The 15,576-nt window shown below is 34.7% G+C and overlaps 1 protein-coding gene across 1 annotated transcript in view; it reads left to right on the top strand.

Moving 5' to 3' along the window:
* The window catches only part of LOC111872928 (rho GTPase-activating protein 100F), a 150,393-nt gene that overhangs the window by 103,789 nt on the left and 31,028 nt on the right, over window positions 1-15,576 (top strand). Inside the window, exons 11-13 of the mRNA XM_033754888.1 lie at window positions 3,643-3,687; window positions 10,665-10,902; window positions 13,077-13,265. Of these exons, the coding sequence (XP_033610779.1) occupies window positions 3,643-3,687; window positions 10,665-10,902; window positions 13,077-13,265 (472 nt within the window). The remainder of the gene's footprint in view (window positions 1-3,642; window positions 3,688-10,664; window positions 10,903-13,076; window positions 13,266-15,576) is intronic.

Genomic DNA, 15,576 nt, shown 5'->3' with positions numbered 1-15,576 from the left:
AAAGAAGTTGCGATTATGTGGAAAAATAGAGAAAGGTCCGTAGATTGAGGTGGTGTATTTTGTTTGTCAATAATAAAGCATGTTACTTCACAAAAAATTGTTGCTCATGACTTTCAGTACGACCCTCGTAATATCACTGGAATAATCAAACATGGATTGAATCAGAACCATGAGATAAACAATTGCTAGTGTCTTCTGATCACGTGCACTTACAGGTTCTAGACTAGTATCTCAGTACAACTGAGACTCTTGCTACTGTTTAGCATCAGCATTTAATTGAACATTTACATTGTATAACAATGCACGTTTTAAATTAACGTCCACATGAAACTAGAGTGCGTGAAGCAGTGCGTCAGTGTCTTCGGATGGCTGGAACGGAATTTTACAGAAGGGGAATTTTCGAACTCCCAGAACGCTGGGAGAAATGTTTACAAAGAAGTTGCGATTATGTGGAAAAATAGAGAAAGGTCCGTAGATTGAGGTGGTGTATTTTGTTTGTCAATAATAAAGCATGTTACTTCACAAAAAATTGTTGCTCATGACTTTCAGTACGACCCTCGTAATATCACTGGAATAATCAAACATGGATTGAATCAGAACCATGAGATAAACAATTGCTAGTGTCTTCTGATCACGTGCACTTACAGGTTCTAGACTAGTATCTCAGTACAACTGAGACTCTTGCTACTGTTTAGCATCAGCATTTAATTGAACATTTACATTGTATAACAATGCACGTTTTAAATTAACGTCCACATGAAACTAGAGTGGATGGTAGCAGATTCACAACAAGCACATATTTCTGTTGTTACAAGTAGTTTTAAAAGAATACTTGGCTACACCAACAGCAATTTTTGATCCTGTTCTGATTCTTCTGTTATATCATTCTTCCCATATACTTTTCATATCCATGTTAATTGACAGTAAACATATATTATCATTAAAAATGAGGTCACTCTTCATATCAGTTTAAGCATGATTATTTACAGTTTATCTCTTCAAGTGATGAATTGCCAATCAAGTTTTATATTATTGTAATTAATACATGGAATAGCATGAAAACTATATATAAATATATTTTAAGTTTGTATATTTAGTGGAAATTACTGAAATTAAAAAGATGAGCTGTAAATTGCTGCAAAGGAATACACCTTAACTCGATAATTATGTATATATACTTGTATATGAAATACACTGTGGGTAAGTTCTCTGATCAAAAAGTTTTGGGACCTATTTTATTATTGAGAAAATAAACAGTATGACATTATAGACAACTCTTATTAACTTCTCTCCCCTTTCATAAGGCTGTCATTTGTTTTATGAGTGAAACACCATTTTATATATGGATGTTTGGTTGTTGCACTGCATCTTGAAATTGCAGGACCAAAGAATCCCTATACCTGCTGGACAGGGAAGAGTTTACCGCATTAAAAAAAAAAAAAAAAAATTGCATTTTCTATATTTTAATTCTTTTCTCCTTCATAGGATATATTACATCCAAAATAATTATAAGTATTAATTTGTTGTGTATTGGCTGTTCTGATTACTGATGACAGAAGAATAGTTTGTGAAGTTGGTGTAGATGTAAATATCTTGCAAGCCTCATGTTAAGTACTTTGATTCTGAGGTTGGGTAATGAGAGTATCAGCATTATTTTTCCATCTCACTCAACCCTCTCCACGAGAGAATTCTTTGCCAAGCACAATAATGATTTCACTGGTTCCACACCCATTACATCCACGATATTGTTTTACTAATGAACATGTTTTTATTCCTCAAACTAAAATGTACATATGCAGGAAATAGATGGGTGTGAATTCCAGAGGTTATAGAAAGTGTAACAGGAAAACTCCTTCTTGAACAGTGCCAGAAGTGCTTCAACAAATGGTAGGATCACAGGAATTATGTGTATTGAGGAACTTACTACTTTGATAGGAACAAATGTGGTTAAATATTTTGACTTCTAGTTTTCCCTCAGAAATTCAGTCTCAGAACTTCCTTGGTCAGACCTCTCGATAAAAACTGCATAAAATATTTAAAACGTTTTAAACGTTCTTTGATTAACACTGTACAATGTTAAGAATGCTTTTCACATGGAGAGAACAACAAGAAATTCATTGCAATTTTAAATTATGAGAAAAATTTCACACATTACCACAGGAAATACTGTTACAAAGAGTTATGTCTTCTGAGATGTAACTCATCCATGTAGGTGACAATTTAAGGAATACACCTTATTCATTCATTCATTCATTCATTCATTCATTCATTTTTTCAGTTGTCTTTAAATAGCATTATATCTCAGAAGGTAGAACTCTTCATCCTACATCCTGTCACAAAGATTATAATTTTGTCCATAGTTTCAGAGTATGATATAATGAAAATATAAATGTTTTGTTATTGATAGCAGCCTTACTCAAACAGCTTTGAAAAATGTTGGCAATATTTTCAAGAATAGAATTTGTTCAAAAGATTATATAGATGCCAAAACTGAAGTATGTACCCTATCTCTTGGTTTCTGTTATTACATCGTAGAAAATATTTCAAGTTGAAGAAATCCATAATGTAAAAATATTTTAAACCAATATTATTTTTAATATAAGTTTAATCTTCTACCCCCTCCACATGTAATATTTCAGATATATTATGGTTCATGTGCACCGTTTCCAGACTACTGAAATGCTTTTGTGTGCACAGACTCATCACAAGACTCTGTTGAGCAGCTTGTCTTATTCAAAAAGACCTCTATAGAGACATACACAATATTTGTAGTAGTAACACTTTAATTTGGGCCGTGCCATAGCTCAAGTGGTTAGTCGCTGGCTTCCCACCGCGGTGGCCAGGGTTCAATCCCGGGTCTGGTCAAGTGGGATTTGTGGTGGACAAAGTGGCGCTGGGGCAGGTTTTGTCCGAGTACTTCAGTTTCCCCTGCCAATCTTCATTCCACCAATTGCTCCACAATCACCCTGACCTATCACCTGGGGCTGGTACAATAGGCCAGAAGTGGCCACAGTCCAAGGGACTTGGTCACACCCCATTAGCAATAAAAAAAACATTTTAATTTATTATTCTTCATGCTGAAATTGTCTAAATTTGGAAATTTCAAATAGTAAGAAAGGGCTTTCAGTTACAACTAGAAACATTTCATGTAAGTGAAAGGTTTGGAAAGTACGTGTAGACAGGGCGCCAATTGCTTGACATGGGAATATATTGACCCTGAACAAGTATTTTGTTCAAATTCTGGAGGTGTAACTGGGATATCATACCATTACATATATTGTATTTCAGCTAATTAGATTCTTCTACTACAGATCAAGCTCATCTTTGAGCAACACAACTGTAACAGCCAAATTGATTCTCGAGAGCAACGGTGTGCAGAATATGTGCTGTCAGACTGTTCTGATTGATGTCACATTAAACAAACGGTTGGCATCAAACATTGTACTTTAATTATTATTTATTTCACATAAAGTTTGCTCTTTCTTTTTGAAATTCTAGTACCTATTTACACTTCCACTCTGATTAAACATATATCATAAACCTATATTAACTGTACTTCATCTACATTGTAGGCTATTTTATTATGATAATCTCTACAATAATTTTGTGTTGGGAGTAACTGTCTTTTGCTCCCATTTTCAGTTACGATTTCAAGATTTGGTATCTTCTAAAGATGCGAAAGGAAAGGTATGAACACCTTGATTTCTGTCAGTCATGATGGCTGTTATGCACTGTTCATTTTGTGTATTTCTGTGATGTCATCACATGATAGTTCATTTTCAGTCCAAATTCAAATATATTCCAAATGGAAGTACTTGATATGATGGACTAAACCCCTAACAGCTTTTACAGATTAAATGTGCTTTCACTATCACAGCTTGCAGAGGTTGATAGGATATTCTTTTTAAGAAAAATATGTGTTAATTTTGAAATATTAACAAGACAACTGCAAAATTTTTAAAACTTAAAGTTACTGTTCTTTGGCCCCTTGCCTGGGGAGTTTTATCTGGTGTGATGTNAATTGTCCCTCTGCTAGATGCGCAGCAGCTGCTAATGCTGTCTGCAGGGATGTTGACGTATTCGGAGCCAGGAATGTTCTACCCAAACAAATTTTAAATATAGTGTAACTGTTATTTTTATTAAATATTTATGTTTCATTCCATATCAGCTATTTGTTTGTTTACTTTTACTTTTATTCATTATTATTTCTTCTAATTTGTATGTGACTTTTAATAAGTTTGTCTAGAATGTAATTCATTCTTCTGCACTGTGCTGTGTCTGTAATTGGCCTTGCGGCTGTTGACTCGGCACATTAATAATAAAGAATTGAATTGAATTATTTATTTCATCCATAGCTGTAGAGAATTACAATTGGAGATGTCAAATAATAACTTCATATCAAAAATAACATAACATTCACACAGTGATTTAGCACTATAATATAGCAATACATTTCAAAGTACTTTTTTAATTTAATTTAAGAATAATAAATACTCCAAAATAGACATAAAATAGACAGACAGATTTATCAACAAGCAGTCCATGTCAACAATTATTAAAAAATTCTTCAAGAGAATAGAAGACATTACACAAAAAATAATTCGTAACTTTCTTCTAAAAAACATTAAAATTTATTACATTTTTTTAATTCAATTGGAAGGCCATTAAATACGAGGGTCATACTGAAAGTCATGAGCAACAATTTTCTGTAAAGTAACATGCTTTATTATTGACAAACGAAATACACCACCTCAATCTACAGACCTTTCTCTATTTTTTCCACATAATCGCCACTTCTTTGTACACATTTCTCCCAGCATTCTGGGAGTTCGAAAATTCCCCTTCTGTAAAATTCTGTTCCAGCCATCCGAAGACACTGACGCACTGCTTTCTGAATTGCCTCCCTTATCTCGAAACGTTGTCCATGCAGCTGATCCTTCACAAATCCGTAAGGATGGTAGTTGGAGGGTGCCAGATCAGGGCTATAGGAGGGGTGTGGAAGAACTTCCACCCCATCTTTGCAATTGCTTCCAATGTGAGGCGAGCGGTGTGGGGGCGAGCGTTGTCATGCAGGATGATGTTTCGTCCCGGACGTTTATGGCATAATGCACGATGGAGCTTGTGCAGCATCTGGACATAACGAGCAGCATTGATGGTTTGCCCAGGTTCCAGGAATTCGGCCAGAATAAACCCTTCTGCATCCCAGAAGACTGTGCCCATCACCTTCGCAGCTGATGGCACTGTCTTTGCCATCTTTTTTGATGGAGAATGCAAATGGTGCCATTCCATACTCTTCCGTTCCACTTCGTTTCAGGCTCGAAATGGTGAAACTAGCTTTCATTACCTGTCACAATACAGAGCAAAAAATCATCGCCTTTCTGTCGATATCTCTGCAGCAATTCTGAGGTGATGGCTTTTCGTTGACCTTTGTTATCTTCAGCTAATATCCGTGGGACCCAACGAGCACAAACTTTCCTATAGCCCAAGCTTTCAATCATCTCCTGTACTGCACTGTGCCCTATTCCAAGTTTTCGGGCTATTGTGTCCACAGTCATATGCCTCTCATCTTCAATGATCTCATCCACTCTTTCCTTGTTGTGTTCAGTTGAGGCTGTGCGAGGATGACCGCTATGAGGCTCATCTTCGATGCTGGTGTTCCCAACTTTAAAATGTTTCACTCATTTTCGAACACTGCTCGCACCCATGCACACACTTCCATAAGCACGCTAAAGTCTTTGATGAATTTCTGCAGCAGGGATTTCCTGTTTCACAGGAAATTCAATGACAGCATGCTGGCGAAACAACATGTCGTCGGTCATTTTGTTAAGAGTGATACTGGTCACGTGATGAAAGCTATTGATGTCACAAGACACTCAAGGTTAACGGAACAGCTGGTTCCACCTACCACTGTACTCTCTTTCGTCTGCTGTTCCCAGGTTGCATGCAAAAAAAGTTGCTCATGACTTTCGGTAGGACCTACCTACTTTCATTCCCATAATAATAACCCCTCTCTTGCTATGCTCAGTATTACAAAATTGTACACACAAATTGTGTTTATGAATAGTGTTCTAGCCATGAACATCAGAATACTGGGTGGTATAAATCTTATTTCTTACTATAAAACATAAGATCTCAAAACTATATAAGGAAGTAATAGTTAAAATCTTTAATTCAAGAAACAAATTTCTATAGGAAACTCTATTTTTAACACCTTTTACCATCCTTACATATTTTTTCTGCAGTTTAAATAGAGTTTAAGAGTCGTTTTGCACCCCACCCCAAAAATAATACCGTATTTCAACACGGACTCAAATTTTGCGAGATACACATTTCTTAAAACAGTTTGGCTCACTGAGTCTCGCAGGGATTTTATCAAATAGATAGTCTTGCTAAGTTTTTGACACACATATTTGGTGTGGGTTGCCCAACGTAAATCTTCAGTAATGCAAATACCCAAAAATTGTACGTCAACTGAACAAACCACCTCCCTATTATTTATATAAAAAAGTGGTCTGGTACTTCCCTGAAAAAATAATACCTTTGACTTATCCGTGCTTATTATTAAACAATTTTCATAAAATCAATTTTCTAATTGATTCTTTACATTTTGAATTTTTTCATTTAATGATAAGATATTTTTTCCAGTACTCAATATATTTGTATCATCAGCAAATAGTACTACCTCTGCATTATGCATAACTCGGGGCAGATCATTTATAAATAATAGGAATAAAAGGGGTCCCAAAACAGAACCTTGAGGTACACCATCTTTAATTGCTTTAAGGGATGAGGTAACTGTCTTCATTTTAGAAGTATTTGATCCATATAGTGAATTTCAAGAAACTGTGATCTATCTGTAAGATACGATCTTGTCCATACATGAGATATTCCCCTCAGTCCATACGGTTCCAACTTTGCAAGCAGCAAGTTATGATTAATGACATCAAAAGCCTTTGATAGACCCGAAAATATACCAAAAGCCAGTTGTTTATTATCCTGAGCTTTCTGAATTTCTCCAATAAATTTTGAATTGCTGTAAACGTGGATTTATTTTTTTAAAACCATTTTGAGCATTTGATATCAGAATGAATTTATTTAAGAAATTTACAACTCTATTGTACATCAATATTTCAAGAATTTTTTAAAAAACAGACAAAATTGAGATTGGTCAATAATTTGCAATATTTTGTTTCTGACCTTTTTTAAAAATAGGTCGAACTATTGCAATCTTTCTTTGATTTGGAAAGATGCCAGAACTTAGTGACAGATTAAATATAAAAGTCAAAGGCTTTTTTATGGTTTGGATACATTGTTTAACTATCATATCCGGGATGTCTTAGAGTAAAAAAAACCCCTTCATTTATACACTTGCACTTCAAACTATTCAGTATCGTTATGGGAAAACTCATACTCAAAGCAATATCTAACTACTGTCTGAGCACACGTAAAGGACAAAAGTCGGATAGATAACATGTATTATGCTGTGAGTCTTGCAGAGTACTGCCATCTTGACAAAATTTCAGAAGAAAAATTAAAAAGAAATACTTTAAGAAATTTTGTAACTCAGTCCTTCAATACACAAGCCAATCTTACACTTGGGTGAAAATCAGCAAAATTATGTATATGTGGAATTGAGCAACACAACCAAATGAATACAAAGAAGAGAATATTATAGCAGTGGAACAAAGAATTGAAAATTTGTGTGTTCCCTAGGTAGAAACTGAACCACCAGTATTAGGCATCATAAATGGAGATCCCTTTTTGGATACTCCATTAGAGATAGAAAAACTGCATTCAGTGTTAGGTACTGTGAAAGAATGAAACCCAGGTCTAGATGACATCAAACACAAAGTAATTAAATACTTACTAAAAGAGATGAGAAAGTTAGTATTAGCTTTATACAATGAAATTCTGCAGGATGGAGATTGTCCCAGTGAAGGGAAACATTACGCAGTCTTTTCATCCAAAAGCAGATGAGATAATCTTTTGGCCTATTTCACTGACTCCCTCCTTACTGAAGATTCTGGTAAGAATAATAAACTGCAGACTAATTTGGTTGCTAGAACAACATGAAAAGCTACCTGACCTGCAGTTTGGATTCCAGAAAAATATATCCTGCCTTGATATCCTGTCACTGTTATATTCTGACATAGTAAACGCCTTTGAAAACAACAAAATAGTTGGAGCTGTTTTTATGGACATAACAGCAGTGTATGATAATGTATTGATAAACATCTTAATTGAAAGACTAGCAGAAATAAATATACCAAAAATAATGCTAAAATTCATCTGCAACATTATGTCAGAAAGATAATTAGCATCAAATCTTATGTTCTGGAACCTTTCCAAATTTGATGAAGATTACAAAAGTTTCACCTGTTCACAAAAGAAAAAGGGAAAACAAGAAATCTCCAATTATAGACCAATTTAAATTTTGCCAGTTTCTTTCCAAAATTCTTGAGTACCACTTGAGATTCATGCCAAAATGAATATAGATTTTTGTGCAAAGTGTCCATTAATGAATTTAAACAAAATTAAGATAATGAAGAAAGCAGTCTTTTGGGATTTGGCACTGTGTATATGTGTTGTTAACTGACGTTTCGGAGGAACGTATCCTCCGAAACGTCGGTTAACACCACTTATACACGGTGCCAAATCCCAAAAGACTGCTTTCTTCATAGTCACCGCCATGAAAGCCTCAAATCTTACAAAATTAAGATAATTCTACAAGTTATAACACTAATCCATATCAGTTTCATGAAAATCTGTTCAGCTCTCACAAGTTGTTACATGCTGACAGACAGACAGGCAGATATCGCGAAACCTATTGGCATATTCTCACAAATTTTCGTTGTGTATGTATCAAAAGCAGAATTATTCCATTTTTTAATGCCTATGAAGCTCTACTGAGTAAAATGCAGTTGCATTGAAGTTGAAGATAACAAAGAGTAGACACTGATTTCCCGATACATTGCAATGTACTCAAGTTAATGTGCTGAGCAGACTATCTAAGACCTATATCATGAATGTTCTTCAGATTGTTTTGTACGTAACTGATTTTCTGGAATATTAAAAATGAAAAATATACGAAGAATTACAACATTTGCAGTTTTCTTGTTATTTTTCACAGAATAAATTTGCTGTTTCTTGTGGTGTTAATATGAACATGGATGTATTTTGAGACTAAAGAAATATTAAATTTCAAATGATGAAAGGCTTTATTTGGTTCTTGATAGAGTAGACCCATGATATAAAGTTCACGTAGAGGACAGCTTCAGTGCCCATGTTGTAAGTGAAACTGACATTCAACTAATTTTTTATCTTTATTCAGATGCACATAATATTTATGTAGTGACTACAATATGTGCATGAATTTTAAGGTGTATTTCAGGCTGTAGTCAAGCAGGCAAAAAGGACCTCATTAAATTTCTTTTGTTTGGACAAAATACTCCCAAGGTTAGAGAAACCAGAAATGTATAGCCTGTTCATAATGGGCTATGGACTTAACTTTTGTTTTCATTGGTTGCATCCTGTTGTGTGTTCCAGTTATATATAAGAGCTTTGTTAACAGCTGACACAACAAATATACTCAGTTTTAATGTATTACAATTCGATCTTTATTCCTGTTTCGGTCTTATGAGACCATCATCAGGCAGTTACATATAGGAATACATATTGTTATTGAACTACCGGTATGGATCCATACCAGTTCAACTGGTCATATTATATACTATTAACAACTATATGTATTCCTATATGAACCTCCCTGATGATGGTCTTATACAACCAGAACATGTAGGAAGAATAAATATCGAATTGTAGAACATTAAAACTGAATATATTTGTTGTGTTGACAGTTAACACAATTCCTATATATTTAACTTTTGTATCTTCAGACTACAGAAAGAAATTTTTTATCACTCTATACCATTGTAATCCACTATCCCTTAATGAAATTTAGTAAACACCACCAAATTACAACACAGAATAATGTTTGTTTATTCAGTACCCCAGCATGCTTCAACTCTCAAAAGAGTCAACATCATGGTGTTTCATTGGTCAGTGCACTTAGCATGATCAAGTTTTACAAGATTTTCTCTTCAACCGAAACCTCTGTAATACTATACAATTAAATATAAGTACAATACAATACACAGATACATTATACTAAAAGCTTAAGTTCCTAGAGGCATTAAACTTGTTAGATGCATAATGTGTAATTCATATATCAATAGGGATTTTCTGATTTTTATATTGTTATGTATAATCCATACAAATTTGTATACAAATATTGTTTGCCTCTAGTTAGGTTGTCTGAGATGGCATTTACTTACTATCCTATAAACAAGATGGCTTGTTCTCATGTTAATATTAAACTGTTTAACACTAATCTGGACATATGCAGGGTCTTATGCATTCCCACTAACTGTATAGAGTTCTTATTATTTAATTACACATATTTTGATACTACATTTATTTTAATAGTCTTTAGGTGGAAGATCACCATGTTTGTCAGTGCCCATTGAGATGCTAGTAGTGAACATGTTGTATTTGCATTACTTGCTTGTATCTGTGACATGCATGATGCAGTATCACATATGAATGTGTAATGTTGAAGTTACTGGTGTTGAAAGTGATATGAAATGTTTCATGTGTGGCAACAGGAGCACCCCTATTATTCATACCGCCCACGCCTGACAAGTACCTTGGACAGGCACCAGTACTCATCATCCCGTTCCGCAGTCCCCTCTGCTAGTCTGAGTGGCAGTACCGCTACAAGCCGCGCCTCTTCCATGCGTCGCTTACGCCACCAACAGGAACTGGAATCCAGACATATACCTAATCCTTCCCCCACACGGACACAAGATCCTCGCTCTAGATTGCTGGATATCAATCCTGCAGGTGGGTTTTAATCTGCAAATTTAAACTAAAAACTAATTTGGTTCAATCAGTAATGTTCAACTTGTATCAACATATTAGACAAATGCTTACATATACAGGCATTATTATAGGTCTGATTTAAACACATTTTAATCAACATAACTTGAGTCATGGGTATACCGAACTCTATAAGAATATTGTATAATACTTCCCTCCTGACTGAATCACAGGTCATCTTGAAGTCTATGAATAGCTGATGGACTGTCTCATTGGACTCCCATTTTCTTTTTCAATATCTGACAAATTAAAAAAAATGTTGTCAGTAGTTGATCTGTGAAGTTGAAACCCAAACTGATGATTACCAGTAATTTTGTCTGCAGTTGATAACAGTGATATTCCTCAAAAATTACTGCAGCCAGATTTATTGCTGTTCTTGTAAATTGGTAAAATAATAGATTCCATTCACTGCTTAAGCAATTCTTTCTTATTCCAAAGAGTATTAGTTTTTTCTTGGATCTCAGAATGTAATGTTTCACCTCGTGCTTGAATAAGTTCTGTTTGAATTTGGTCAGTAGCTAGTGATTTATACCTATTCTACTCTGCAACAGCAGTTGTAACCTCAGAAGGACTAGGTTGAGGTACTAATTGCTCAACTTCATATATTTCCAGCTGTCTGACATCATTAACCCTATGTGCATCCAGCAGCTGAGAGAATAAATTTATTTTCCTTTTGAAATTATTTTGGGAATCTGCAAGCGGATCATCATTTTAATCTTTAGTTATTTAGTTCTAGTTTAGTAGCCCTTGTTAAATTTGTTCTTACTTGTATGTAAATCTCCAATGTTCATGTTATTAATGTATGTTGCAAGCTCATTAATTTTATCATTCAGGTATTCCCTCTTTTTGTTCCTGAAATGCCTAATAGCTTCACGTCATATTGTTCACATTATCTCATTTAGTTAGTTCGGATCCTTGAACCATTCCAATTTGACTTATTTCCTTTAATCTAATAGTTATGAAAATCCTTTGTTAATCCATGGTTTATGCTGCTTAAGTTCATAATAATCGAGACTCTCTTTACTTAAATTTTTATGTCCTCTCTAATAGTTTCCCTAGTTCTGTTGATATCTGTATCATCATGTAAGTTTTCCAAAGCTGAAAACTTGTTTGAGATTTTAACCTGAAGCTGTTCTTTATCTTCTACATAGTTTAGTCAAAGCTGCAAACTTGTTTGAGATTTTAACCTGAAGCTGTTCTTTATCTTCTGCATAGTTTAGTTCCTTGAAGCTGAATTTTTCAATATTCTAACTTTTCCAACCACCAGACAGTGACTGGTGTCATAGTCTGCCCCCCTGAAAGATGATACATCAATTACACTTGAATGCCATCTCCAGTTTCAAAATATGGTTATTCTGACTGTGTCTCTTTCCCTCAGGTAATGCCCAGATAAATTTGTGGTTGCTGCAATGTGGAAACATATACCCTTGATAATTAGATTTTTGAATGTGGCAAGATTAACTATTCAAACTTCATTATTGGTTTCATGTAAAATCTAGTTCTCACTTGCAGATTTTGAAAATATTTTATCTGCCTGCTATTTCATAAAAACATGAAACTTGCAGGGGTAAGATTCAATTCAATTCAATTTATTTCAAATTCAAAAGAATTTGGACTGTTATGTTCTAACACCTCCCAAGGCATCAGACTTGTGAAATACCTATACTGAATCTTGGTCTGCAGTAATTGACCCTAGATAGATATTTTTTAAACCTTGGTGTCCAGTAATCTCTCTTCGTTAGGTTGTATTATTGATTTATAGTTACGAATATTATTATAAGGCAAGTTTTTAAGTCAATCTAAGTTATGACATAATTCAAATAGGCTATTCTAGTAATTGGAATTAGCTCATTCTAGTAGATTCAGGTGAATAGTAGCTCATGATTTGAAGATAGGAGCATATCCAACCTCTAAAATATAATTTTCTGATTTTTATGGTGGTCAAAGTTTAGGAAAGTAGTAATAATAAATTATAAATTTTGTACATGATTACTCTGGAATGAGGTATTTACATAAATGTCTTTTTAGTAATGGAAATGTTATGAAGAGAATACATGTTGACAGAGATCAGAAGTTTCTAGTTTTTGGGAGAACAATTCAGAAAAATTTTCTGCCACATTTATTTTCTGTTTCTGTAGAATTCCTCAAATACAAGACGGATAAACCATCTAGTGCTCTTGGAGCATTGGGTGGTGACTCTGTTGTGGCTTCAGAGCCTGGAGTAAGTGGCTTGTTGTGGGTACATTTACTAGCAGGTAGAGGATTGCGTTCTACTACATCTTCCTCAGCAGCCACAACACCTTCCACGCCTTCGGGACCACCAATTGGTGAGTAATTTACTGCTAATATGAGTGGGTCTATAACAACAACTTGGGCATATAAAATAAGCATTAAAACACTTGCTGTAGGCATAGTGCATTTTAGAGTTCTGAAGGATTAGACAATGTAAGTACTAAACCACATACGCTACCAGCAGAAGTTTTGCAAGAGCCAGGAAGTTTTCTTGTTAAGTTATTCCTTAGTTTCCATTATCAGATTAAAATATTTCACGGAACCAATGTGTTATTTTTACATTTTTCTAAAATTAAATGTTCATAAAATTTACATAATTTTCAAAGCTCTGTTTGCTTATAAAACTTCAGGAACATTTACAGTGAATTGTATTATGTTGCCACCAACTCATATATTTTGTATGGATGCCATGTTGGAATTGTTGATGAACATTAAATGGCAGTGGGTTATAAAAGTCTGCAGTGGTTTGTTGGTATGGTATTGGACCCATTATCCATAGAACTTCATACCAAAGAATTTCCTTATCTTGGAATGTTTTGAATTTTGCATCCCTTGCCCAAGGAAGTTATAATATATGCAAATTCAAAAACTAAAAACATTTAGTAATATTTTCTTTAACTAGTAGGTGCTTGAAGTTTAACAGTGAGAGCCAGAATTATCATTTTTGTCAGCAGAAGAGTCCTTAATATTTTTAAACACATCTTGCAAAGCAGCAGTGAATACTAACATGGACATTTAATTAGTATTCTCAATGGTGCTCTGTGATAATAATTTTTGTATCTCCCTTCATTTCTTGTATTAAAATGTTTAAACCTTCATAATTACTTATGAATATGAGATACTTCTATAATTTTTTCACACAGAACTGAAGAAATTATGATTTTAATAATTCTTTTGGGTGCAGTGACACTGAGTCTACTTGATACTTTAGCCACTGACTGTTGTATTGTACTAGCCCATGTTGATAGATGAGTATAGAGCATTTAGTGGAATGAGAATTGGCAGGGGAAACCAAAGCACGTGGAGAAGACATTTTCTGTTGCTTCTGTGTCCACCATGAACCCCCATAATATGACCTTGGATCGAGCCCAGGCTGCCATGTTGGAAACCTGGCGACCAACTACCTGAGCTATGGCATGGCCATGATTTTAGTAGCGTACATTATTGACTGAACATGCTGTATATGCATGAAGGAAGCAACCAGATTAGAAGTGGACATCTGTCTTTAGTTTGTTGTTTAACAACGCTGTCAGTATTAGACTATATAGCATCAATGTGTACTTGTGTAAGAGCTTAGAGACACACATTCAGACAGAAGCTTCCTTCGCATTCAATGTACCAATAAATTGTTAAATTAGCTTGAGGTAAATATAAATCTTGTTTCTGTATATTATCAATAGTATGAGAAAATCAATGTTTGATGGAAAAAGAACTTTATTTTGCAATATAAATACTAAGAAATATATATATTGTGATGCAAATGATAAAATATTTAACTATTTAAATATGTTTCTACACAAAATTCTATTGCGATATCCCAACATCACTCTGATAGCCTTTTTTGGAGCATGTATGACAAGTTTTACAACAGAAGACATTCATTATAATAATTAAAGTATATGTCAGTAAGTGAGTATCAAGGCCTGTGAAAGATCATTGAAGGTCACAGTGCAAGGGCCAGATTTTATGGATCACCCCTTACACACATACATATACAGAATTCCAAAGAATACATTTGGAAAATTTATGTATGTGCCGAATTTGGATTACCAAATTCCACTGTTTTGAAGGTGTGGGGAATGGTTCTGTGCTCTTGAAGGATAAGTTGCCAGTGTTTTGGATAAATTAACATCTTTATGCTTAATGTGAATGACTGACGTGTGACCTGGTTAGTTTACATATTGTAACGTGTTTCATTACTGAATATGCCGTAGAGATGGTTAATTGGTTTATTTAACAATCTACAAATAACGGCTACAATTACTTATCTCACAGTTGCGGGGTTTCACACTTTATAACCCTAATCGCATTAATCTGTTAACACTGTTGCGGGGTTTCACGACTTATAACCCTATGCGCAAATCAGTTCACTCTGTCTTCAGTAGTCTACACGTTTACCGTAGGGGAGCTTTGTATCACTGTATCACACGCTCCCTCCTTACACAATCGCACACACGTCCAGATCTTCTTACCGCGACGGCTGCTATACTCCAACTATAGTCCGCTGACTGGAGAACTGTTGATAACACGCTCTCGTAAGCTTGCTCGGAACTATCTTCGGCGATGGCCACGTTATAACTCGGCGGCTGTACAACTGAAGTCGCCGACTGCTACAGTAGAACTCGC

The sequence above is a fragment of the Cryptotermes secundus genome, unplaced genomic scaffold (genome assembly GCF_002891405.2).
Source record: "Cryptotermes secundus unplaced genomic scaffold, Csec_1.0 scaffold407, whole genome shotgun sequence".
In the NCBI taxonomy this organism is placed as follows: Eukaryota; Metazoa; Arthropoda; class Insecta; order Blattodea; family Kalotermitidae; genus Cryptotermes; species Cryptotermes secundus.
This window is presented reverse-complemented; position numbering and strand designations above follow the sequence as displayed.